The 27,121-nt window shown below is 41.1% G+C and overlaps 1 protein-coding gene across 3 annotated transcripts in view; it reads right to left on the reverse strand.

The window, feature by feature from the left end:
- LOC130910306 (inactive phospholipase C-like protein 2) overlaps window positions 1–27,121 on the reverse strand; it is a 114,308-nt gene that overhangs the window by 11,115 nt on the left and 76,072 nt on the right. For 2 of the 3 annotated variants that reach the window (XM_057827488.1, XM_057827487.1), the window contains exons 3-11: window positions 21,818–21,919; window positions 19,094–19,243; window positions 18,798–18,958; window positions 18,255–18,717; window positions 14,990–16,213; window positions 14,641–14,890; window positions 10,562–10,848; window positions 10,277–10,480; window positions 2,320–2,395 (exon numbers count right to left, since the gene is read on the reverse strand). In XM_057827488.1, the coding sequence (XP_057683471.1) occupies window positions 2,320–2,395; window positions 10,277–10,480; window positions 10,562–10,848; window positions 14,641–14,890; window positions 14,990–16,213; window positions 18,255–18,717; window positions 18,798–18,958; window positions 19,094–19,243; window positions 21,818–21,919 (2,917 nt within the window). Of the gene's footprint in view, window positions 1–2,319; window positions 2,396–8,397; window positions 10,222–10,276; window positions 10,481–10,561; window positions 10,849–14,640; window positions 14,891–14,989; window positions 16,214–18,254; window positions 18,718–18,797; window positions 18,959–19,093; window positions 19,244–21,817; window positions 21,920–27,121 lie in introns of those variants that run through there. The other variant, XM_057827489.1, reaches the window with a different exon arrangement.

Below are 27,121 nucleotides of genomic sequence, written 5' to 3' on the forward strand. Positions count from 1 at the left end.
CCCGATCCGATTGCTTTTTTTTTTTTTTTGCTCCCGATTCAATTCCAATCATTCCCGATAATTTTTCCCGATCATATACATTTTGGCAATGCATTAAGAAAAAAATGAATAAAACTCAGACGAACATATACATTCAACATACAGTACATAAGTACTGTATTTGTTTATTATGACAATAAATCCTCAAGATGGCATTTACATTACTAACATTCTTTGTGAGAGGGATCCACGGATAGAAAGACTTGTAATTCTTAAAGGATAAATGTGACTTGGTATATTGAGACTAAATATTGCCATCTAGTATATTTGTTGAGCTTTCAGTAAATGATACTGTAGCCATTTAACTGTTCTGCCCAAATGCATGATGGGAAGTGCAACCATGACTGTGCGCAATGGTACCAATTGATATATATTCTCTGGCTTAGGAAATAACATAGGGTGTTACGAAATAGATCAACTACTACCTTTCTTCCCCACATTGCTTCCCACGAAATTTCTAATCGTTGAGAGAGGGATTGTAAGGCTTTAGCCAATCAAAAGAAGGCTCCAAACGCTGCCAAAATTGTCTCTACTCATTTTACATTGCCTTTTAGCTCTATATGTAAAACGGTGCCATTATAGATTGGACGCAACAATGCGTGAGTGGGTAGTGCACCGCATGCGTCAATTGCGTTAAATATTTTGATGTTATTACCGCCGTTACTGCGATAAATTTGATAGCCCTACTTTAAGCCAAAACTAAAGACTCTGGATGAGTGTAAGACATTTTGTCTGTAACGGTAAATACAATTAGAAAACGATTTAATTAAAAAATATATATATATATTAAAAAAAGGCATGTCCGATATTTTTATACCGATTCCGATATTTTGAAAATGACGTGAATCGGACCCGATCGATGCCGATCGATCGGGACAACTTTAATTAAAACTGTTCAGACCAACCGGGCACATAGTCTTCCATTCTCCGTGTCAAACAGCTGACCAGGACAGGTTTAAAAAAAAAAAAAAATCTGAATCAAGAATCGTTCGGAATCGAAAAATGGAATCGGAATCGTTCAATTTCAAAAACTGCCCAACCCTACCTCCAGATCGGCCCCGATCCCTGTGTCCTATCAACTGATAGTGAAGTCTATGGCACAAAAATGCCATTTTCGTGTCAAATTTGGCAGGTGGCGGATTATACCGTAAATTTCCGGACTATAAGCCGCTACTTTTTTCCCTCCCTCAGTATCCTGCGGCTTATCGTCCAGCGCGGCTTATTTGTTGATTTATTTGGGTTAATAGGTAACACTTTATTTGAGAGCGGCGTCATAAGACCGTCATAATTATAACACTATCAAGGGCATTAATGTATGCTTATGACAGATGTCATTGTCATCCGGAAAACTATGTCACTAACTCCATTTATGTCCAGCTCAGATCTTTTAAACTATTCAAAAGTGAGATAATTTGCCGATGACACAAAATGACATCTGTCATAAGGATTCATTAATGCTCATGGCAGTGTCATGTCATAATTATGATAGTCTTATGGCACGACTGTCAAATAAAATGTTACCAAATATGTCTTATAAATCTTATGACCGTCACAATTATGACATGACACTATCAAGCATTACTGAATGCTTATGACAGATGTCATTAAGTGTCAACAGGCAAACTATGTCACTATCTCCATTTATGTTCAGCTCGGATCTTTTACATCCTTTCAAAAGTGAGATAATTTGCCGGATAACACGAAATGACATCTGGTATAAGCATTCATTATTTGTCAGAACAGTGTCATGTCATAATTATGATTGTCTAATGACAGTTTTATGGCGCCACTTTCAAATAAAGAGTTACCAAATACCATATCTAGCAATAAATGAAACAACTGAAACAGTAACTGAAGAAATAATTGGCATAGAACATGAATTTTGATTGTTATTTACATCTGTAGTGCTGCAATGCATGCTAGGAGGCATGTCGGACGACAACAGTATTGACAGCAGGTGGAGCAGTGATGGGCAAATTAAGCTTCTCGAAGCAATGAAGCTTTTCAGCCCATTGGTTCAAAGCTTCATGGTGGTTCATTTGGTCTTATGACAGTCTTACAGTGCCGCTGTCAAAATAAAGTGTTACCGGTTACTATCTTTTGGTGTAAATATTCCATAATACAGTGATGAGTGTTGCGGCTTAATAGTCCAGTGCGGCTTATCTGTGAACAAATGCCGTTTTTGTGTCAAATTTGGTGGGTGCGGCTTATAGTCCAAAAATTATGGTAGTCAGGTGCGCCTTAGAGTGCGAGAATTACGGTAACGATATTTTCACTCACCTGTCGTCTGAATATTCAGAATCTTCTCATGAATTCCATCAGAAAGCTCAAGCACTGCTTTGCTAGCCTGGACCATCTGCACACACACACACAAACATGAGGCTGAGTTTGTCTTATGTTTCCTACTAACCAAACAGTGACAAGTCTAATTCAAAATTTACAATGCAGTCATAGAATCGTAAAGCTTTCGCATGTGTCCGCGCTAATTAAAATAATGAGCATGCCAGATTATCGTCATATATGCTTCTCCAGATAAACGCATGCACATTGTGCTGGAATCCTCAGAGGCCACTCTGTTGGAGTAATGACCACACACACACACGGAGCATAGTAATAACATTAGTTGCCTCCGGCTGATTAATGCGAGGACTCAACTCGCAAAGCCTGCAGGGATGTCACCCTCTCTGTTTAACAAACTAATGATTCTCACGCACACGCGCACGAAGGCATAAATCGAACATACATGCAGTTTAGAATGCAGGTGTGAAAAAACATTTGGGCAAACTCTTATTCAAATCTATGCTAATAGCATTCAGCACAGCCGTGATCCTTGATTCAAAATGCAAGCGGCTCCAAATCACATAAAAAGACATGCGCACGTCGCGGTTTCTGCTAAAACATCAGTGACGAAGTACTGTAATTAAATTAGGTCTACACGCCGAGGCCTTCATTACAACTTAATAAGACGAGATGGAGTGATTATTCATTTGTCGGCGGTTCGGCTCCTCGTACGTAACGCTAATGAGTTCAAATATTTGTGATGCAGCAGCATGAAAAGGTATAATGTTGAGTAAAATGGCTGAGTGCAAGTGCACATCTGCGTTGAGTCGCCTTTATGTGGGTCAGCTACAGTTGAAGCAGCCCCTCAGGGGAAAGGAGGAAAGGGCAGGAACTGTGTAGGTTGGAGGGTGAAAGAACGGTAGAATTAAAGCAAAATGAGAAGCTATTCAGCCGGTTTCTATAGTGCGTGTTCTCATTAGGGTCGCAGGTGAGCTGGAACCAATCCCAGTGCACTCGGGGTTAAGAGGCGGGGCTACACTGGATTGCTCACCTACCCAGTGGCGCCTCCAGAAATTTTTCATACGGGTGGCCAGATGGGGCCACTTAAAATCTTGGGGTGGCCAAAACTAAAAGCCATAATTTTAGGTTTTCATTATATTATTGCAGTAAAAAGGTCAGGGGAAAACTATCAGAAAGACTTAAGGACACGGCTACTGATATACTTTGGTGTATTGTGTAATATTTGATGTTACTCATGATTTAATGTGCATAGTCCATAACTGTCCAGTCAACATTTTGAGTTCCACAACAATTCTGTTTTATTGTGTTATGTATATATTAGGCATAAGGTGTACATTTCACTAGGGCTGTCAAACGATTAAAATTTTTAATCGAGTTAATCACAGCTTAAAAATTAATTAATCGTAATTAATTGCAATTCAAACCATCTCTAAAATATGCCATATTTTTTCTGTAAATTGTTGGAATGGAAAGATAAGAAGACGGATACATACATTCAACATACTGTACATAAGTACTGTATTTGTTTATTATAACAATAAATCCACAAGATGGCATTAACATTATTAACATTCTTTCTGTGAAAGTGATCCACGGATAGAAAGACTTGTAATTCTTAAAGGATAAATGTGAGTTTGTATATTGTGACTAAATATTGCCATCTAGTGTATTTGTTGAGCTTTCAGTAAATGATACTGTAGCGACTTAACTGTTCTGCCCAAATGCATGATGGGAAGTAGTGCAACCATGACTGTCCGTGGTGGCTGCAAATGCTAGATCTTCTCTGCGTTGGGTACACTACAGGGTGTTTAGAAAAAGATCAACTCCTGTCATTCCTCCCCACGTCGCTTCCCATAATATTTATAGTTGCTGTGGGAGAGATGACAAAGCTTTTGCCAATTAAAAGCACGGCCCCAATGAATGCTTGTATCTACTCCACTCGCTTGACACTGCCTCTTATCTCTGTATAGAAGTAAAACGGCGCCATTGTAGGCTGTTTGCGGCAATGCGTGAGTGAGTCGTACCGCGAATGCGTTAATTGCGATTAGTATTTTCACGTGATTAATTTAAAAAATTAATTGCCGCCCGTTAACGCGATACATTTGACAGCCCTACATTTAACAAAACAAAATAAATGCATTCATTGTGGATGAAATCCATAACTGATGCTACAACAATCTAACGATATACTGGCAAGTGGGGTGGCCAACCAATTTATAGGGGTGGCCGTGGCCACCCCTGGCCACCCCCTGGTGGCGCCACTGCACCTACCTTACAAACTGTACATGCATGTTTTTGGGATGTGAGAGACAGACAGAATACCCCAAAAAAAGCTTGGAACTTACACTTCTGCAGTTCCAGGTATAAATTGTAATTGCTACCATGGACTTCGTAATTCAAGGAGGGGGGCGGTCCTACAGTCCGCTTCAATTATTCGCAGTCGGTCGCAGTTGGTTAACACATTTAGGTTGAAAAAGTACGAAAGCTGTACCGCATACAACCAGGAAGGATTGGCGCAGGAGGGATTTGGTTGAGGATTCAAGGCAATTATTATTTTTTTCGTACCATGCATGCATTTTGAAATGTGAAAAAAATCTGAGAAATTAAACGCTACAGCATTGGCATTATACTTCGCAATATTTACGTAAAATAACTGCTAACTGCAAGAATCAAGACTGTTTGACGTCCATATCTATAAAGAATTCAGGGATTTAAGCATTTATTCACAAGAATTTTCAACGGAAAAAGCTCTTTGTTTACATATGGCAGCCGCTAACTTCCTTAATATCCTCATAGTTGTAATATTTACGTAAAATAAATGCCACCTGCACGTTTTTTTTTTGCTTTTAACAAAGAATCGAGAATGTTTTACGTCCATATCTATAAAGAATTCAGTGATTTAAGTATTTATTCAGAAGAGTTTTCAACAGAAAAAGCTCTTTGTTTAAATATGGCGGCCGCTAATTTCCTTACTGACTAGTCTCATAGTTCACAATATTTACAGTGGGGCAAAAAAGTATTTAGTCAACCACTATTTGTGCAAGTTCTCCCACTTGAAAATATTAGAGAGGCCTGTAATTGTCAACATGGTTAAACCTCAACCACGAGAGACAGAATGTGGGGGGAAAAAAACCTGAAAATCACATTGTTTGATTTTTAAAGAATTTATTTGCAAATCATGGTGGAAAATAAGTATTTGGTCAATACCAAAAGTTCATCTCAATACTGTTATGTACCCTTTGTTGGCAATAATGAAGGCCAAACGTTTTTTGTAACTCTTCACAAGCTCTTCCACACACTGTTGCTGGTATTTTGGCCCATTCCTCCATGCAGATCTCCTCTAGAGCAGTGATGTTTTGGGGCTGTCGTTGGGCAACAAGGACTTTCAACTCCCTCCACAGATTTTCTATGAGGTTGAGATCTGGAGACTGGCTAGGCCACTCCAGGACCTTGAAATGCTTCTTACGAAGCCACTCCTATGTTGCCCTGGCTGTGTGTTTGGGATCATTGTCATGCTGAAAGACCCCCCAGCCAAGTCTCATTTTCATTGCCCTTGCTGATGGAAGGAGATTTTCACTCAAAATCTCTCGATACATGGCCCCATTCATTCTTTCCTTCACACAGATCAGTCGTCCTGGTCCCTTTGCAGAAAAACAGCCCCAAAGCATGATGTTTCCACCCCCATGTTTCACGGTGGGTATGGTGTTCTTCGGCTGCAATTCAGTATTCTTTCTCCTCCAAACACGAGAACCTGTGTTTCTACCAAAAAGTTCTATTTTTGTTTTATCTGACCATAACACATTCTCCCAGTCCTCTTCTGGATCATCCAAATGCTCTCTAGCGAACCGCAGATGGGCCTGGGCGCGTACTGGCTTCAGCAGGGGGATACGTCTGGCAGTGCAGGATTTGAGTCCCTGGCGGTGCATTGTGTTACTGATAGTAGCCTTTGTTACTGTGGTCCCAGCTCTCTGTAGGTCATTCACTAGGTCCCCCCGTGTGGTTCTGGGATTTTTGCTCACCGTTCTTGTTATCATTTTGCTGCCACGGGGTGAGATCTTACATGGAGCCCCAGATCAAGGGAGATTATCAGTGGTCTTGTTCCGTTAGCTCAGATAATGGAACAGTATGACATCTCCTATCACGCCTATGCAGATGACACACAACTGTACATTTCTGTGTCCCCACATAATTATAGTCCCTTAGTCACCCTGAGCAAATGCATTCATCAAATCAATGAATGGATGTGCCAGAATTTTCTCCAGTTAAATGTGCAGAAGACAGAGGCGATCATTTTTGGGCCAAAAAAGGAAAGGTCAAAGATAAGCAGCGAACTTAGCACAATGTCACTTACAGCTACAAATCAAGTCAGAAACCTTGGCGTAATTATTGACTCAGACCTAAAATTTGATAGCCATTTAAAGTCCGTCACTAAATCCGCTTATTACCACCTAAAAAATATAACCAGAATTAAGGGGCTTCTGACTCAACAAGACATGGAAAAACTTATGCATGCATTCATTTTCAGCAGATTGGACTATTGCAACGGTATATTTACAGGTCTTGATAAAAAATCAGTCAGGAAGTTGCAGCTGGTACAGAATGCTGCAGCCAGAGTCCTCACAAATACAAGGAAGCTGGACCACATTACACCAGTTTTGAAATCGCTACACTGGCTTCCAGTAAGTCAAAGGATAGACTATAAAATACTACTGCTCGTCTACAAAACACTTAATGGCCTTGGACCAAAATACATGCTTGACTTGTTAAGAGTCCTATGAGACATCTAGACCCCTAAGGTCGTCTGGAACCGGTCTTCTGCATGTTCCAAGAACAAGAACCAAGCAGGGTGAGGCAGCATATGCTCCTCACCTCTGGAACAAGTTACCCAAACGTCTGAAGTATGCTCAAACTGTTAGCTTTTTTAAATCAGGGCTAAAAACGCTTTTGTTTAGCACTGCATATCTATAACTGTCTATATATTTCAATCTACCTGCTTTCTATTCCTCGTTTTTATCTCCATTGCTGATTTCAATTATTATTAGTAGTAGTAGTTTTTGTTTTATTTTTATTTATTTTTATTCTGTGATTAAATGCGATCTTTTGTCTTCGTTTCTACGTTGTGTTGATTTAAATGTGATTTTTATGATCTTCATGTGATGTAAAGCACTTTGAATTGCCTTGTGTTGAATTGTGCTATATAAATAAATTTGCCTTGCCTTGTATGTCTTCCATTTTCTAATAATTGCTCCCACAGTTGATTTCTTTACACCAAGCGTTTTCCCTGTTGCAGATTCAGTCTTCCCAGCCTGTTGCAGGTCTACAATTTTGTCTCTGGTGTCCTGCGCCAGCTCTTTGGTCTTGGCCATAGTGGAGTTTGGCGTGTGACTGACTGAGGTTGTGGACAGGTGTCTTTTATACCGATAATGAGTTAAAACAGGTGCCATTAATACAGCTGACGTGTGGAGCCTCTTTAGACCTCTTTGACAGCCCGAAATCTTACTTGTTTGTCGGTGACCCAAATACTTACCGGGATTTTCCACTCTAATATGGAAATAAATTCTTTAAAAATCAAACAATGTGATTTTCTGTTGGTTTTTTTTTCCACATTCTGTCTCTCATGGTTGAGGTTTACCCATGTTGACAATTACAGGCCTCTCTCATCTTTTCAAGTAGGAGAACTTGCACAATTGGTGGTTGACTAAATACTTATTTGCCCCACTTTATCACACGTGCATATCGGACAAATTTGAAATTTGGCCAAATTGGGGTTCTCAGAGCGGAACTTCAAGTCACCTGAGTGTTTCCGCCATATGCATGTATACATGTACAAATCATTGTTTTCTTTTATACGCATCTCATTTATATAATTAGTAAGTTTGCTGTGCTTAAAAACCATTTGTGAAAATATATACAAGTATATGGGGGGAATGAAATGAATAATGAAAATAAGTGCAGTATTATTTTATATCGTTTAAAAAAAAAAAAATTTAATACAAAAGGAAATATTAAGTTTTTTCCTCTTTTGTTTTTTTATAGGGCTGTCAAATGATACATTTTTAGCCGAGTTAATCACAGCTTAAACATTAATTAATTGTAATTAATCGCAATTAATCACAATTCAAACCATCTCTAAAATATGCCATATTTTTCTGTAAATTATTGTTGGATTGGAAAGATCAGACGAGACGGATATATACATTCAACATAAGTACTGTATTTGTTTATTATAACAATAAATCCACAACACGGCATTAACATTCTTTCTGTGAAAGGGATCCACGGATAGAAAGACTTGTAATTCTTAAAAGATAAATGTGAGTACAAGTTATAGTAATTTTGATAGTTTGTATATTGTGACAAAATATTGCCATCTAGTGTATTTGTTGAGCTAAACTTAATGTTTGAATAGAGTATTATTTTGCATCGCTAATTTGATTGGGAATGCCAGATCTCTTTGCATTGAGTGCTTTTCTTTTTGTGAACATCATTTTATTTTTGAGGGATAGGAATATTATTTTTGTTGTGCTTTCACTAAATGATGCTGTAGCGACTTAAATGTTCTTAACTGCCCAAATACATGATGGGAATTTGTTGAGTACAATTCATGGTGTTAAGAAAAAGATCATCTCCAGCTATCGTTCCACATGTCGCTTGCCACAATAGTTATAACAGTTGTGGAAGAGATGCCACTGCTTATTCCATTAAATAGCGCGGCTCCAATAAATGCCTGCGTTACCAATTCGCCCTTCTTGGTAATTGGCGGTGCTATGGACCGGCGATTCATGCTAACTCATTGTCGTCGGTTGGTCCGATTTCCGCAAGAGGCGTTGAATGGCTTTTTGTGGGTACTTTTATTAACAAAACAAAAGCATGTGGGGGACGCAGCACTTGAGCCTGCGCTAACTGCGCACTTTCTCTACTCTCTCGCTCGACCACTTTCTTCCTCACTGCTCAATCTGACAATGCCGGTCACATTGAAAATAACAGCGGCCCCCTTGGCGGGTGCCGGTAACACCTGCGTCCACTCCACTTGCTTGTCTCTGCCCTTAGCTCTCAATATACTTCAAACGGCGCCATTGTAGTCTGTTCGCGGCAATGCTTGTGTGGGTCGTTCCGCGCATGCGTTAATTGCGTTAAATATTTTAACGTGATTAATTTAAAAAAAATAATTACCGCCCACTAATGTGTTAATTTTGACAGCCCTAGTTAAAAATTTTTTTTATTTTTAAAGAATACCAAGTTATTTTTAAAAAAATATATTTACTGTTAACTCATTGTCTGCCATTGAAGGCGCGTAACATCCTTTGAGTTAAATGAGTGCCTGATAAAGAGTTAAAGCCTCTGTTGGCTGGAATTATACCACCCGACAAGAAAGAAGCGTTTTAAAGCTACCTGCATGACATTTACACCCAATATCTCTTGCTAGGTAATTCTATTCATGGTATCTTGAACAAGCTAGCGATTCCCTGTACCTGGCGAGGCAAAACAACCCTACAGCGAGATTGACCCCCTACTGTTTCACAGTAGAAAACAGTGTTATTTTGAGGCTGCAAACAAACCTCTTGAACTCTATGTCCACAGGGGCTCATTCATGATCATATTTGTTTTACTAAAGAATTCCTCCTGGGTCAAAGAAACTCCCTCTTTCATTTGGGTGGAAGTACACTAGATTCAGATAAAAGTGAAAATCAGCCTAGTTTCTGTATGAAAAAGGTCCGTTTGTTCAAAAAAAATGCGCTCGAAAGGAAGTTCTGTCTACACGAGGGGTGTTCATTGTTGTAAGAAGCAGACAGGAAGATGGGCGGTGGCACTTTGGTGATCTTTGCAGCTTTTGTTTAACATTTCCTTCCTTTTCATCTACTTCAGAGATATGTTGTGTATCTGGAGGGCAAAACAACAATAAGCATATTTACTGTCAGTTCCTTTCCTTCCTCACCATGTCGTATGTGGACACGACGCGGCGAAGGACATCAGGCAGGGGTCCCTGAGGCTCCAGGGTGGGGAAGTGCTTCTGGAGGTCAAACAGTAGTAAAGGCATCCCGTCAGGTCCTCTCACTCTGGAGCCAAGTGCGAGAATGCACTGCATGAGGTTGGACACAGCCGGTACCCCGCAGAGCTCCCTGAACATAGCTACGGAATTCTGTTCGGGAAAAACAAATGTCAACTAATTAGAATCGGATTAGAGACCATAAATATGTCGTAAGACTGTTGATCCGCTCACCTGCATGTTTTCCCTCAAGTCAGTGGCCTCTCTCAATAAAGGTGATGCAGTTTTGAAAACCTCATCGACAGAACGGATTTCCAAGTCCCGAAGAGCCGTGTAGTCCCGACTCCTCCGGGCTTTGCGCACAGACAGGCCTCTTTTGTGAGGCTTGCCTCCTCCTCTACGGTTGGTGATGGCCACATGAACGAAGAGTCTGGAGTGTGGAAGCTCTTCCCCGGTCAGGGACTGAAGCGGGACGTGGCGGTAGCCCGGTTGGAGACACTCAAAAGGGATGGTGTACTGACCTGGAGCAGAGTATTCATACAATCTTTAAATCAGTGTACGAGGTGCATTGCTTGTACAGGATTTTACCATTCAGGATTTTACCAATCTTCTTTATATTTGGCACAAACATGATTAGGGGTGTGACAAAATATCGAAATGGTGATATATCATGATACTTACAGTTGTGGTCAAAAGTTTACATACACTTGTGAAGAACATAATGTCATGGCTCTCTTGAGTTTCCAGTTATTTATACAACTCTGATTTTTCTCCGATAGAGTGAGTGGAACAGATACTTCTTTGTCACAAAAAACATTCATGAAGTTGGGTTGGGTGAACAGAAAAAGTGATCAAATCTGCTGGGTCAAAAATATGCATACATGGATCTGAAAAAGTGAATCATTGACTTGAACAAGTCAGGAAAGTCACTTGGAGCCATTTCAAAGCAGCTGCAGGTCCCAAGAGCAACAGTGCAAACAATTGTTTGTAAATATAAAGTGCATGGCACTGTTTTGTCACTGCCACGATCAGGAAGAAAACGTAAGCTATCACCTGCTGCTGAGAGAAAATTGGTCAGGAGGGTGAAGATTCAACCGAGAATCACCAAAAAGCAGATCTGCCACGAATTAGAAGCTGCTGGAACACAGGTGTCGGTGTCCACAGTCAAGCGTGTTTTGCATCTCCATGGACTGAGAGGCTGCCGTGCAAGAAGGAAGCCCTTGCTCCAAAAGCTCGACTGAAGTTTGCTGCAGATCACATGGACAAAGATAAGACCTTCTGGAGGAAAGTTCTGTGGTCAGACGAAACAAAAATCGAGCTGTTTGGCCACAATGCCCAGCAATATGTTTGGAGGAGAAAATGTGAGGCCTTTAACCCCAAGTACACCATGCCTACCGTCAAGCACGGTGGTGGTAGTGTTATGCTGTGGGGCTGTTTTGCTGCCAATGGAACTGGTGCTTTACAGAGAGTAAATGGGATAATGAAGAAGGAGGCTTACCTTCAAATTCTTCAAGATAACCTAACGTCATCAGCCCGAAGATTGGGTCTTGGGCGCAGTTGGGTGTTCCAACAGGACAATGACCCCAAACACACATCCAAAGTGGTAATGGAATGGCTAAATCAGGCTAGAATTAAGGTTTTCGAATGGCCTTCCCAAAGTCCTGACTTAAACCCCATTGAGAACTTGTGGACAATGCTGAAGAAACAAGTCCATGTCAGAAAGCCATCAAATTTAACTGAACTGCACCAATTCTGTCAAGAGGAGTGGTCAAAGATTCAACCAGAAGCTTGCCAGAAGCTTGTGGAAGCCTACCAAAAGCGCCTAATTGAAGTGAAAATGGCCAAGGGACATGTTACCAAATATTAGCGCTGCTGTATGTATATTTTTGACCCAGCAGATTAATCACTTTTTTCTGTTCACCCATAATAAAGTCATAAAAGAACCAAACTTCATGAATGTTTTTTGTGACAAAGAAGTATCTGTTCCAATCACTCTATCGGAGAAAAATCAGAGTTGTAGAAATAACTGGAAACTCAAGAGAGCCATGACATTGTGTTCTTCACAAGTGTATGTCAACTTTTGACCACAACTGTAGTATCCCAAAAGGTTATCGATATGCTCCTGCCAAGAATCGAGATATCGATTTAAAAAGGTGTCAAGGGCTATTTGCAGTCCATGACATTGACTGGATGAGTCTTTCTCCAAGGAATGCTTTAACAATGCTTTGAATTTCGCCTCCCCAGTCAAGCCGCACGGAAACGGCGACAGCCAAACAAAGTGCCGCTCTGCCGATGCTGCCTCGCACGCGCCAACCGGGAAGGCGGAATTTCACGCGTTCATCTCTGATGTTAACCCTTTGTACTGACTCCATGTTCCAAAAGTTTGAAAAAAACTCGCCGAAAGCAGGTTGACAATTTATTCGTCGACAATGGTCAAAAACAAGGCAAAAACGGACGGCGGAGGGACAATTCTGGATCCAAAACAAGGCTACATGTTTCCGTGCAGCAAAAATCTGTGTTATCTCAAGTCTCCAGTGTTTTTTAAGTCCGTGATGTAGTGGGCCGGCTGAAGCTGTGTCCGGGCGTTGCTTTGGGATCATCCCTCTCTGGCCGGTTTCGGGCGTGGATGGGATGTGGTTGCCACATCGACCAGCGCTGGTCTTGACGTCCCGAGCGCCTGAAATCAACTTTGTTATCCGGGCTGGCTCTACTTGTTGTCGGACAAAGAGCGCTTTTGGTGTGTCAATCTTGCTCGTGGCGCACACGTTGGGCTTCTATGATAATATGGCGTTGTGTATTTATTCTGCTTCTTTTCATTAAACTATGGTGTGCTATATATTCTACACTAGGTGTGTCAGAGTAGTAGAGTCCCACAGTAAATATGAGAAATGATACTATTCCCTGATTAATTGTATTCCGTATGTTCGGGTAATGCAAACAGTTAGACGGTGCCTACGAGAAACGGTACCATTTTCAATTTCCCCCTCAGGAGCCCCGATAAGGTGATTAACTTTACTGTGTCAAGGCCACTAAGTGAAGTCTGCCTAAATTGTAGTTAAATGAATGTGTTAGACTAATGCAAACAATTAATTATATGGTGTGTGAGAGAACGGTACTTTTCCCTTCAATTTTAGGTCTATGGCATGATGCATTGTCTTCTTGGAAAATGACATATTTTCAATTGAAGGGATAAGAAAGCAGTCTAAAATTTCAATGTAAACTGAAAGTAAACTTGAAGATTTAAAACCTAGCCATCCCCCCCAGTGCCTTTGCCTGACATGCAGCCCCATATCATCAAGGACTGAGGGAATTTTGATGTCTTCTTCAGGCAGTCGTCTTTGTAAATCTCACTGGAACGGCACCAAACAAAAGTTCCAGCATCATCACCTTGTCAAGAGTCAAGAATCTTCAATGGACAAGGTGTCAAGAGTCAAGAATCTGCATTGGACAAGGTGATGAGGCTGGAACTTTTGTTTGGTGCTGTTCCAGTGAGACCTCAAATGGCCCCAAATTACCTAATTGCCGAATTGCCTGCCACTGACAGGCATAGACGTTCAATCCGTTTGAAGTGGGAGGGATGGCAGCGAATGGATTGGACGTCTACTAGTGATAAACCCATTCCAATTCACACTAGAAGCTTGTTTTTCTGTTAATTAGTTGTCTGTAGAATATCCTAGAATGATTTCCTGACCAATGTATCGATAATTGTTGTATCGCCATATCGTTATCTTGAGCTTTGTATCACAAATCGTGAGGTACCAAGAGATTCCCACTCCTAAACATGATAGAACACACCTTTTTGCGATTGTTATACGTTTTTCCTATTTTCAGATTTTTAAAGCTAAAACTAGCTCCCAAAAGGGCCGTCCCTCTTGAAGCTCGTCAGAAACAAAGAGCTGTAATCGAATTCCTTGTTGCAGAGGGAGAACCCCCCCCCGAGGATTCACAACCGGCTGGAAAATGTCTACGAGGATGATACCATAGACTATAGTACTGTAAAAAGATGGGTACAGCAATTTAAAAACGGTCCGGAAGACCATGAAGAGGTGGGTAAAGCCAGCATAGCGATAAGCCACGTAGTGGTCGCCCATCCACCTCTGACGAGCTTCAAGAGGGGCAGCCATTTTGGAAGCGAGTTTAAGCTTTAAAAATCTGAAAATAAGAAAAACACATAAACCAATCGCAAAAAGGTGTGTCCTATCATGTTTGTACCAAATACAAACATGATTGGTAAAATCCTGTACGACCAATGCACTTGAGTGCTTTTTGGATGCTCCTTATACAACAATCGAAGATTATCTGACTTAACCGACCTATGAACTCATCTCCTATGAAGTCATCATCCAGCACCATAAAGCGAACCATGGCAAGCTCTGGCAAATTGATCTGGAAGTCGAAGCTCTCATCGAAGACCGGGTTGTTGCAGTGGTGCGAGACGGTCCTAGTGCGGCGTTCTGTGCAGTCGGCCGGGATGCCGTGGATCTCAACGTACACATAAGGGTCCACCACGTCCCCTTTAGCCACGGAACCCTTGGGCTTGGGGAGATTCTGTCCGCTGATTACCTAGGAAGGGTCACCGCATGGGCTGTTTTCAGAACATAATCATGCTGATTTTAGAAGCTACCGAGAGTTCTGCGTCAAGCTTGTCGATATACAACACACCTTTACGTGGAGCAGTTGAGGCGACACCCCAGGGACAGTCTCTTTGGTGTCTGCACTAAAATAAGACACCTCCTGGCGCATGATCGCAGGCCGCAGAACATAACCACAGTTACCGTTCTGTCGAAACCAGGCCGCGTTTAGGTCCATCATCAGCCCAGCTGTCTGGAAGTTCATAGACACAATCTGGCAACCACATTTCCAAAGGTCCTGAGGGTTCATGTTGCTGGAATCAATGCGCTTGGGACTCGGGTAAACACGTGACAGGAAGTGTTTGTTATGGTTGACAAATTCCCCCGGGCTCTTACCAGCGAGATGCCCGGCGTGGCTCTCGTGAAAAGAGCACAATTGCCACGGTTTTTGGATCTTGGTTGCGGTTGGGAAGTCGACGAAGTGGATCGACTCGCACAAAGTCACCAAGTCTGAGAGTTCCTTTAGCAGATGGAATTTTTTGCGGGCAACATGAGGAGATCTACACTGGCTAGCAGTTGTTAAATTTCCTTGTTTCTCCGGAGTTCCTTTTGAACTGTCCGCAGGTGCCGCCCCACCATTGTTTGCCGTCTTCATCCTCGGACACATCTCAGCGCCTTCATCCTCCTCACTTACTTCACCGTCTTCTGCTTTGCAACCGGGCCTCAGCTTCTTTGCCTTCAGCAGGATCTGATGCCTCAATGCTTGCGGCGAGGGAAGGTATAACTCCTTCTTGTCCGGAGGGTTTGTAAATAGCTGATCCCCAAGTATTTTCACCAGATGTTGCGTCATAACTTTCTGCTGTCTAAGTGAACAGTGGTTCTCGATACAGATGATCAATGGATATTCTGATGCGACAAAAGCAAACCGTGCGATCGCTTCCAAAACATTACGCAGTACAAGAGGAGGGCACAGTGTGTGGCCGGTACACACCACCGGCTCTTCATCCAGACCGTCCCATACATCCACCTCCACGCATCGACAGCCCATCTTCAGCGCTCGAACATACCCGGATACGTCAGAGGGTCCTTTATACTGGTCCTCAATGAGGTAGGTGTTGTGAGACGAGTTGATGAAATAGTGAGACAATGGCTGGGACATGTCTTGACACACAGTGTCATGCTCCCTATCAAAGAGGTGGCACTCAGGCGACATCAGGTAACTGTTGAAGCCGTCCATCGACAGGTAGCCAAGCTGCCGACCCTCTTCTGATGGCTCGTGAGACTGAATGAGCCGTCGACTGTCTTCTTCTGTTACCTGCGTAAGGGAGCAATTAGATGTTAAGATAATGGAAATACTGGGATTGTGATCAAGTTTTTGTTGGGCTTGATGTTGTCTGTCTCAATTCCTGAAGGTCTTAAGTCTTGTCTCTGTCTTGTTCTAGTCTCGTTCAAGTCTCTGTCTCAGATAGTACAGGGTACCCCCAGGATTGATAAATCTATATTCAAGACTTTTAAGACCTTTAATGCCATTTCAACTGAAAATTAACTTCTCGCACCCATTATTTAGATCATATTGAATCATATTAAATAAATAAAGCACTGAATATCAAATTTAACCTCAATTACTAAGTGTGTTTGACAAAAGAATGCACATATATTGAAGATACAATTAAAACACATTTAAAGTAACATTATAAAGTCAGAATTTTTTTAAACACACGCACACAATAATTATTGACAAAAGAGGAGGAGGACAGGACTCAGACCAGCCATCTTCTGTAACAGGCTAGCCGCTAGTGAACCTGGCTAACTCTTGAGTTAAAACGGCAAAAGTCACATTCATTCGAAAGGCAAACCAAAATGTTTAAGCAGGTCCACTGCCTTCGCATGACCCATAAACTGCAACCTAAAGTATCCGGATGTAACTTGAGCCCCTATCACATACTCCAAAACAACGGGAATATCACGGGACTTAACCGTGCAGCAGTTGTGTGTGAAAACAATTTCCCGTGTCGACTGACATGGGAAGCAGTGTGCGTGAAAGCAGGCGTTAAATTCCCGGGTCACAGCAGATGGCTGATGACTTAAATATAGCGGCGGCCGATGTAACTTCCTCTCTCTTCGCAATAAGGGGAAAAGCAGTAAACAAACATCGCAATTATAAACATAGCAAGCTGGAAACGGCTAAATTAAACTGAAACATGACCAAAATTCAAATGTCAATTATTACGTCGGGCCGGGCCAGGGTTCTTTCTCGCTAACTTTTTGAAATAACTATATATTAACGATGTATGAATGATAAACTAAGGAATACTTGTTATAAAATAAATAATTTGGATAAAAAAAAGAAGGCGCTGTATGGTCATTGCAGAGCCAGAGCGTGCCTATACGCACTTTTTAATCTTCCACTCTGCGAGTCCGCAAAACCGCATGTTTATTTATATGTAACAAACTTTTCCAGCGTTATTTCGTTGTGTAAATAAATTTATAATGATCATAAAAATATGTAGTCTATTTAAACATTAAGAAATCGTTATAAAAGACAGGCTTTTATGCAGACATCGTCACAAATGTTATCACACAAAACGCGGGTCGGGCTTTAATACCCGCAGACCAGTTTGGGTTGGGCTGGATTTTTAGGCCCAATTTGACCTCTATCTTAAAGTCTTGATGAGCTTAAATTGGCTGCAGTTACGAAGTCGGAAATGCTCCCGCCGGAAAAAAACACGATTTGACCAACATTATGTTAAACAAACTTTTCCAACGTTATTTCATTGTGTAAATGCATTTATAATGATCATTAAAATATGTAGACTATTTAAACATTAAGAAAATGTGCGGTTTTCTTTTCGTTAAAATTCGTTACATAACAGTTACGACATCGGGAACACTCCCTCTGGAACAAAACGCAATATGACCAACATTGTGACAGCTGATACCGACCAAAAATTACGTAATATCCGAAACAGATCACCAATGGACCCATTTGAAGTATATGAATGGTGGTCTGTTTTGGTGTTCAGAATCCACAATACTTCTACCCGCAGGGTTTTCGTTCCACCGACAAACTGATGCATTCCCGATGCAGAGGTGGATGGATTCTCCGTTTTGGCGGTTGTGGTGGTTTGGCCCGCACAAGTTGCATTTCGATTTGTAGTGCAGTGCATCGTAAAAATTCTATGCGTCATTGCTTTTGAAAATTAAGACCACGGTGAAAAAATTCCAGACTTACAACAGCTAATTTAATACTTTTAATACCTTTAATAATGGAAAACTAAATTCAATGCTTTTTTAATACTTTTAATAACCCGCGGGTACCATGTAGTACAATCTTGAGTGTAAGTGATTCTACTGACCTTAGCAACACCTTGCTCAGCTTCGAGGAACTTCGTCAAGTCTTTGGTGTCCAGGAATTCCTTGTTGCTGGAGAACTGCACCAAGAGGAAGTAAATCTCCGGACGTGTACAAAAGTCATGAAAGACCTCATTGAATTCCTGTTGCGTGACCCTCTCGTTGTTCGACCCCAGTCTTGGTTTGGCTTTGGATGAGTCTTTAGCTCCTAATCCATTATTAAGAGAAAGACGCTCAGCCCGACCCCTCTGAAGCTCCTTAAACCTATGTTCCACTTTTCCGCTGCTCACCCCTGGATTCACTGTCTGGATCAGTTTAACGGCAGACTGCAAGCAAATGCTTTGTTCAATATCCTTGTTAATATCCGATTCAGCAGATGAGAAGAGCTGCTCCAACCAGCCTACACGAAGTCTGTGCTGTCTGCTAGCAAGCATGTCCAAGGCGTTTTTTCCATGCTGTATCAGATACCTGGAGATCAAGACAAAATATTGACGTCAAAAAGTTTACAACTTTCAACTGGTGCAGATCACAACTAAAAGATGCCTAACCTTAGGCCCGTCACCCAAACATTAGCCACTTCCCTGGAGGGCGCGACGAGATCCAAGCTCTCGTACAGCTCTCCGTAGATGATAGAGAAAGAGCAGTCCTCTGAAATCTGCTCATAAACGCCGCTGGTGCGGAATATTTCTGTGTTACGACCCGTCCTCACCTAAAAATACGAGGCCACAAGAGATACGCCAGCATCAGAAACTATCCAAACAAATCGACCGCAACCATTCATGTGGTTCGGGCTTGTAAACATTTCCAATGAGTCTGTCCGAAAGAATCAATGAAGGACGGTGACCTCTCGTATAGTGGCGAGTGCAATTCTGGCTTTGTCAGACTCCTTCTTGGAGGGTTCCCAGCACAAAGCTTGCAGGCCTGCGTCTAGCAGGTAGTAACGTTGATATACACGAGAATTGGGACGCACTTTCTTCAACTCGCTTCCTTCCACCTGGACACCAAACAAGTGAGTTTAACGCAAATTTTTGACTTTGCAGTAGAGTTGCACCGATACTAGGGTTGTTCCGATCATGTTTTTTTGCTCCCGATCGTTTTAGTTTGAGTAACTGCCGATCCCGATATTTCCCGATCCGATTGCTTTTTTTTGCTCCCGATTGAATTCCAATCATTCCCGATCATTTTTCCCGATCATATACATTTTGGCAATGCATTAAGAAAAAATGAATAAAACTCGGACGAATATATACATTCAACATACAGTACATAAGTACTGTATTTGTTTATTATGACAATAAATCCTCAAGATGGCATTTACATTATTAACATTTCTGTGAGAGGGATCAACGGATAGAAAGACTTTTGACTTTGTATATTGTGACTAAATATTACCATCTAGTGTATTTGTTGAGCTTTCAGTAAATGATACTGTAGTCATGCCCAAATGCATGACAACAGTATCTGTGCGTCTGCATGACTGTGCGTCGTGCTACCAATGGATATACTGTATCTTCTCTGCTTTGGGAAATAACTTAAGGTGTTAAGACAAAGATCAATTGGCCGCTTGTTTCCCACTTTGCTTCCCATGATGTATTTAATCATAGGGAGAGAGAGTGCAAGGTTTTAGCCAATTGAAGAAAGGCTCCAAAGGCTGCCAAAATTCACTCTACTCATTTTGTGGTGCCTTTTATCTCTCTATATAGGTAAAACGGCGTCATTACAGATTGAGTGCGACAACGAGTGATAGGGTTGTGCAGCACCTACAGTTGTGGTCAAAAGTCTACATACACTTGTGAAGAACATAATGTCATGGCTCTCTTGAGTTTCCAGTTATTTCTACAAATCTGATTTTTCTCTGATAGAGTGATTGGAACAGATACTTCATGTCACAAAAAACATTCATGAAGTTTGGTTCTTTTATGACTTTATTATGGGTGAACAGAAAAAAGTGATCAAATCTGCTGGGTCAAAAATATACATACAGCAGCGCTAATATTTGGTAACATGTCCCTTGGCCATTTTCACTTCAATTAGGCGCTTTTGGTAAGCTTCTGGTTGAATCTTTGACCACTCCTCTTGACAGAATTGGTTCAGTTAAATTTGATGGTTTTCTGACATGGACTTGTTTCTTCAGCATTGTCCACAAGTTCAAGTCAGGACTTTGGGAAGGCCATTCGAAAACCTTAATTCCAGCCCGATTTAGCCATTCCATTACCACTTTGGATGTGTGTTTGGGGTCATTGTCCTGTTGGAACACCCAACTGCGCCCAAGACCCAATCTTCGGGCTGATGACGTTAGGTTATCTTGAAGAATTTGAAGGTAATCCTCCTTCTTCATTAACCCATTTACTCTCTGTAAAGCACCAGTTCCATTGGCAGCAAAACAGCCCCACAGCATAATACTACCACCACCGTGCTTGACGGTAGGCATGGTGTACTTGGGGTTACAGGCCTCACCTTTTCTCCTCCAAACATATTGCTGGGCATTGTGGCCAAACAGCTCAATTTTTGTTTCGTCTGACCACAGAACTTTCCTCCAGAAGGTCTTATCTTTGTCCATGTGATCAGCAGCAAACTTCAGTCGAGCCTTAAGGTGCCGCTTTTGGAGCAAGGGCTTCCTTCTTGCACGGCAGCCTCTCAGTCCACGGAGATGCAAAACACGCTTGACTGTGGACACTGACACCTGTGTTCCAGCAGCTTCTAATTCTTGGCAGATCTGCTTTTTGGTGATTCTCGGTTAAATATTCACCCTCGTGACCAATTTTCTCTCAGCAGCAGGTGATGGCTTGCGTTTTCTTCCTGATCGTGGCAGTGACAAAACAGTGCCATGCACTTTATACTTACAAACAATTGTTTGCACTGTTGCTCTTGGGACCTGCAGCTGCTTTGAAATGGCTCCAAGTGACTTTCCTGACTTGTTCAAGTCAATGATTCGCTTTTTCAGATCCATGTATGTATATTTTTGACCCAGCAGATTTGCTCACTTTTTCTGTTAACCCATAATAAAATCATAAAAGAACCAAACTTCATGAATGTTTTTTGTGACAAAGAAGTTTCTGTTCCAATCACTCTATCGGAGAAAAATCAGAGTTGTAGAAATAACTGGAAACTCAAGAGAGCCATGACATTATGTTCTTCACAAGTGTATGTAAACTTTTGACCACAACTGTATATTAATAGTGTTAAATATTTTAACGTGACACATTTTTTAATAAATTTAATTGTCGCCGTTATCGGGATATTTTTGATAACCCTACCTTTAGCCTAAACTAAAGACTGGATGAGTGTAACATATTATGTCTGTAATGTTAAATACAATTAGAAAACAATTTAATTAAAATATATACTGTATATGATCGGGAAAAATTATTAGGAATGATTGGAATTGAATAGGGAGCAAAAAAAAAAAGCAATCGGATCGGGAAATATCGGGATCGGCAGATACTCAAACTAAAACGATCGGATCGGGAGCAAAAAAACATGATCGGAACCCTAATCGGTATAGAATCTACCAAAAGATGGTATCGGTGCAACACTACTTTACGCATTGTTGTACGTCAACATTTACCATTTTGTGGATACAGTCGGCCGCACCGCTGATCTTCTTTTCTGATAGGCTGCTGCTAAAGGACACAGTCTTCTTCCTGTCTCTGCTCGCCCTGGAGCCATCCTGTTCACGAAGAAAACACAAATCGAGAGTATGATTGACGTGAAGAGCGCAAGAGGTGAGGATAATACAACAGTTGATGGAGATTGACAGAAAGATAATGATCCGTCCTGAGAGTATTCTTGGCATAAGCGTGACAATACACTTTTCCGGTACATCTAAAAGGATTAAAATCCTCTTATATAACGTACATGAATACAGATTATTCAACCTCCACATATAGGGGATCTTCCTCCAATCTGCTATTGTTTTTATACCATGCTTAAAAGCCTTTGCTTGCCCTTGCTCTTCAACATGACACCATTAATCATATCCGACTAGACCGAAGCAGTGGGCTGCTGCATTCTAATTCCACACCTTCTACATGACAGCGTTCTAGCTGAGCTTAAACACCCCACAGAGTGCACCATACACAAATAGATAACCAACATCTTACAGGTGGATGAGTTCATTCCATAAATCAAGTCAAATGTTTATATTGAAGCAAATATATGGAAGGATGCGAAGTATAATGCAATTGTCGTTGATTCAATCAAAAGTCAATTGAGTCAAGATGCAAACACCCACAAAATGTTCATTGCACTTTAGTTAGTGTGACTCACTCTTAAAGTGCCTGTGACGCAAAAAAAGCATGTTTATTTTGTATTACACGCAGTATTTTATTCTCCTGAAGGAAGTGGACCGGATGTGTGTGGAGGCGGTCGATATATTTATTCAATTTTTTTGAATCCCGCACCATGAAAATGAGCGACTTCCGGCCAGAGTCTGGATTGAGGAAGAAGGCGAATGTGACGTCAGCGGACTAATAATCAATACAGCCATTACTATAGTATGCAGAAGGACTGCGGATTCAGCTGATTTGGCGAATTAATTTTATTTTTTGTGTCACGCCAGCCCAATGTGCTGCAGGCTTTTGTTGCTACACTAGGGAGGGTGGTGTGAGGCTTTTTGGATTTCCAAAAGATTCTGTTCACCGCAAAGAATAGCCACAGGGCTGTCAACAGACTTGCAGGGGCCAGGGGACAACGGATCATTATAAGCCCCCCCACCCCACCCCTGCCACTGGCTTGTCACGACAACACACGCAGTACTTTAACGCTTTGCAAGCAACGACAGTGTAAATTTTCAAATTATTTAGAGATGGAAAGTTAAATTTAACAGACTGTGATGTGACATACAATTTCCATCTATTGTTCCATGTAGGCTACAATACGATGGGCGCTGGCCGATCGGTGAAGACTATCATCCCACCGCTGTGTGTGACATGAGTCGGGGTAGTTTTGTGTGATTTTTCGTTTTCAAAAGGCGAAGAAGAGACTTGAAAGAGAAGCTCGGTTCAGGTTTGCATGTCACCTAGCTCTCACCCTCCTGTTTTGTTTACACTCTTTTCTCCGTCTCAGAAGCCGGGGCAGGGAAATGACAAAAGCTGGACTAACTCCGGTGGCATAAAATAACATTTTGGAGGTTTAAGAAGTCAGCAGTTTTGACAACTATGCAGTCATTTAGCCCTGTCGTACTGAATAAATGCATTTTTAATGTTTCATATTCCATTTAGCAATTGGGGGAATAAATACATTTAAAAAAATATCCTGTAAAAATATTTTTTTAAAAGTCAGGTTATTAGCAATTGTTTCTACAAAATGGATAAGCGACAAGACTTTTGTCAGGGACTGTATTTCTTGTAATTGTTTGTGGTTTTTCAGTCTCTCTCTCTCTTTTGTTCCCCAATAACCTCTTCCTGTTCTCTGCTTTCTCCAAATAAACGAGGTATTTTGGATGATCAAAAGGGATGTATGTCATACTCCCATATGATACATTAAAACTGTTCAGATCAATGGGACACTCAGATCTTCATTCTACGTGTCAAGCAGCTGAACAGTACAGGTTTTTAAAAAAAAAAAAAAAAAAAAAAAAAAAAAAAGCTAATACCGTAGGGACGGTATGATGGAAAATTTTTGTGGTTTTGAACAGTGACGTTTTCATACTACGATATAACTTGAAATAGGTAATCGGCACATGTCTAATTACAAATTTTGACAAAAGATTTTTTTTTTTGTCTTTTTGGGTCCAAAGGTTTGATTATAATTGGTCAGTGAAGAAAAGTTTGGACATGAAGGTTATGGTATCCCAAAAAGGCCAGTGTGAACATTTTTTTTCTTTGAAATATACAGTGGGGCAGATGAGTATTTAGTCAACCACTAATTGTGCAAGTTCTCCAACTTGAAAATATTAGAGAGGCCTGTAATTGTCAACATGGGTAAATCTCAACCATGAGAGACAGAATGTGGAAAGACAAACAGAAAATCACATTGTTTGATTTTTAAATAATTTATTTGCAAATCATGGTGGAAAATTTTGGTTAATGCCAAAAGTTCATCTCAATACTTTGTTATGTACCCTTTGTTGGCAATAACGGAGGCCAAACGTTTTCTGTAACTCTTCACAAGCTTTTCACACACTGTTGCTGGTATTTTGGCCCCTTCCTCTATGCAGATCTCCTCTAGAGCACTGATATTTTGAGGCTGTCGTTGGGCAACACGGACTTTCAACTCCCTCCACAGATTTTCTATGGGGTTGAGATCTGGAGACTTGCTAGGCCATTCCAGGACCTTGAAATGCTTCTTACGAAGCCACTCCTTTGTTGCCCTGGCTGTGTGTTTGGGATCATTGTCATACTGAAAGACCCCATGTCTTTCAGTATGGCAAGGCCACGTAAAGGCCACGTCTCATCTTCAATGCCCTTGCTGATGGAAGGAGATTTTCACTCAAAATTTCTCGATACATGGCCCCATTCATTCTTTCCTTTACACAGATCAGTCGTCCTGGTCCCTTTGCAGAAAAACAGCCCCAAAGCATGATGTTTCCACCCCCATGCTTCACAGTGGGTATTCTTTCTCCTCCAAACACGAGAACCTGTGTTTCTACCAAAAAGTTCTATTTTGGTTTCATCTGACCATAACACATTCTCCCAGTCCTCTTCTGGATCATCCAAATGCTCTCTAGCGAACCGCAGATGGACCTGGACGTGTACTTTCTTCAGCAGGGTGACACCTCTGGCAGTGCAGGATTTGAGTCCCTGGCGGCGTATTGTGTTACTGATAGTAACTTTAGTTACTGTGGTACCAGCTCTCTGTAAGTCATTCACTAAGTCCCCCTGTGTCGTTTTGGGATTTTTGCTCACCATTCTTGTTATCATTTTGACGCCACGGGGTGAGATCTTGCATGGAGCCCCAGATTGAGGGAGATTATCAGTGGTCTTGTATGTCTTCCATTTTCTAATAATTGCTCACACAGTTGATTTCTTTACACCAAGTGTTTTACCTATTGCAGATTCAGTCTTCCCAGCCTGGTGCAGGTCTACAATTTTGTCTCTGGTGTCCTTCGAAAGCTCTTTGGTCTTGGCCGTAGAGGAGTTTGGAGTGTGACTGACTGAGGTCGTGGACAGGTGTCTTTTATACCGATAATGAGTTAAAACAGGTGGCATTAATACAGGTAAGGAGTGGAGCCTCGTTAGACCTCATTAGAAGTTAGACCTCTTTGACAGCCAGAAATCTTGCTTGTTTGTAGGTGACCAAATACTTAATTTCCACTCTAATTTGGAAATAAATTCTTTAAAAATCAAACAATGTGATTTTCTGTATTTTCTTCCTCATTCTGTCTCTCACGGTTGAGGTTTACCCATGTTGACAATTACAGGCCTCTCTAATCTTTTCAAGTAGGAGAACTTGCACAATTGGTGGTTGGCTAAATACTTATTTGCCCCACTGTAAAGGCAACATCAAAGCCATACAAATTAGGCTCAGGTGTAAAAAGGGTTAAATGAACAACATAATAAATATTACTGTATATTTCTCAACATTACAGTGTTGGAGTTGACCTATTTAGTTAAGAGTAACTTTTGTAACTTTTAACTGAAATATCTACACCTACAATACTAGACCTCATGGATCCACTAAGCTAAATGAATGACATTATTCATGGCTGGTGGACAACAAACAAATCCTCTGTAATCTTTAGCATTAGTTTGATTCAATTTTTGTGTCGAAGAAAAGAACGCATTCATTTGCAGTGCATGAACAAACACGTGAAAGATGGTGAACGCCGTTACAAATCCTCCCAGTCAAAACCGATTGGACGTCTATCGGCGTCAACAGTGAAAGATGGTTATCACTTTATGTTCCGCAATAACAAAGGTCTCGATGGTCCGCTTGTCACTAAAGTGTTCAAAACCTCCGCTTGCACTTTTAAAACAGGATGTGGTGGGCGCATCAATAACGAGCTGTGAAACCGTGACAATGAAAGCTTAAGTAAGCTAAGATATCCGTAATTCATATTTTATAACAGCTGATTTGAATGTAACCATTTTGTCTTTTTTTTGCGATGTCAGCAGAGAGCGACCCCAGCAATAGTAAAAAGAAAAAGTGTGATGGTAACCGTAAAACTATCAATTGAATTTATTGTCACACAGAAAAGCTGCTTGGTTCAATATGGCTAAAACATCAATAATGCAAAAAGAATTGAATAATGGAATTTATATCGCTGCAAGTCAGCTCTATTTTGTGTTAATGTCAAGAGAGTAGTTGGCAGTGAATGATCATCTTTCAGGGCCACTGACAGCAATAGATGTCTAAATCAATCTGATTTCGATTTCAAATGCATTGGACGCCGACGACTCTTAATGGCAGCTTATTAAGTAATTATTACCAAACTTGCAGGATATGTTAGTAATATGAATAGGTAGAGGTGATTACATTTTATGGTAATGAGGTCAAAGGTCAGAACATAGACTCCAGCCTCAGTTGACAAGACCACTCCTACAGTGTACCATGCTTACCCGTAGGGGGCCAAGCCATAGAGCGTTGAGGTGGCTTTCACTATTCACTATGATAAACTCAAATGCACGCCGGATTTAGGTGGAAATAGGACGAAGGTTTTAATGCATACAAGCAAGCAGGACTGTCTCGAGAGTGATTTTGTCGAGGATTCAAGGTAATTAGTAGGGTTGATTCAATTCCAATCATTCCCTATCATATACATTTTGGCAATGCATTAAGAAAAAAATGAATAAAACTCAGACGAATATATACATTCAACATACAGTACATAAGTACTGTATTTGTTTATTATGACAATAAATCCTCAAGATGGCATTTACATTATTAACATTCTTTCTGTGAGAGGGATCCACGGATAGACTTGTAATTC

The sequence above is a fragment of the Corythoichthys intestinalis genome, chromosome 22 (genome assembly GCF_030265065.1).
Source record: "Corythoichthys intestinalis isolate RoL2023-P3 chromosome 22, ASM3026506v1, whole genome shotgun sequence".
Classification (NCBI taxonomy): Eukaryota; Metazoa; Chordata; class Actinopteri; order Syngnathiformes; family Syngnathidae; genus Corythoichthys; species Corythoichthys intestinalis.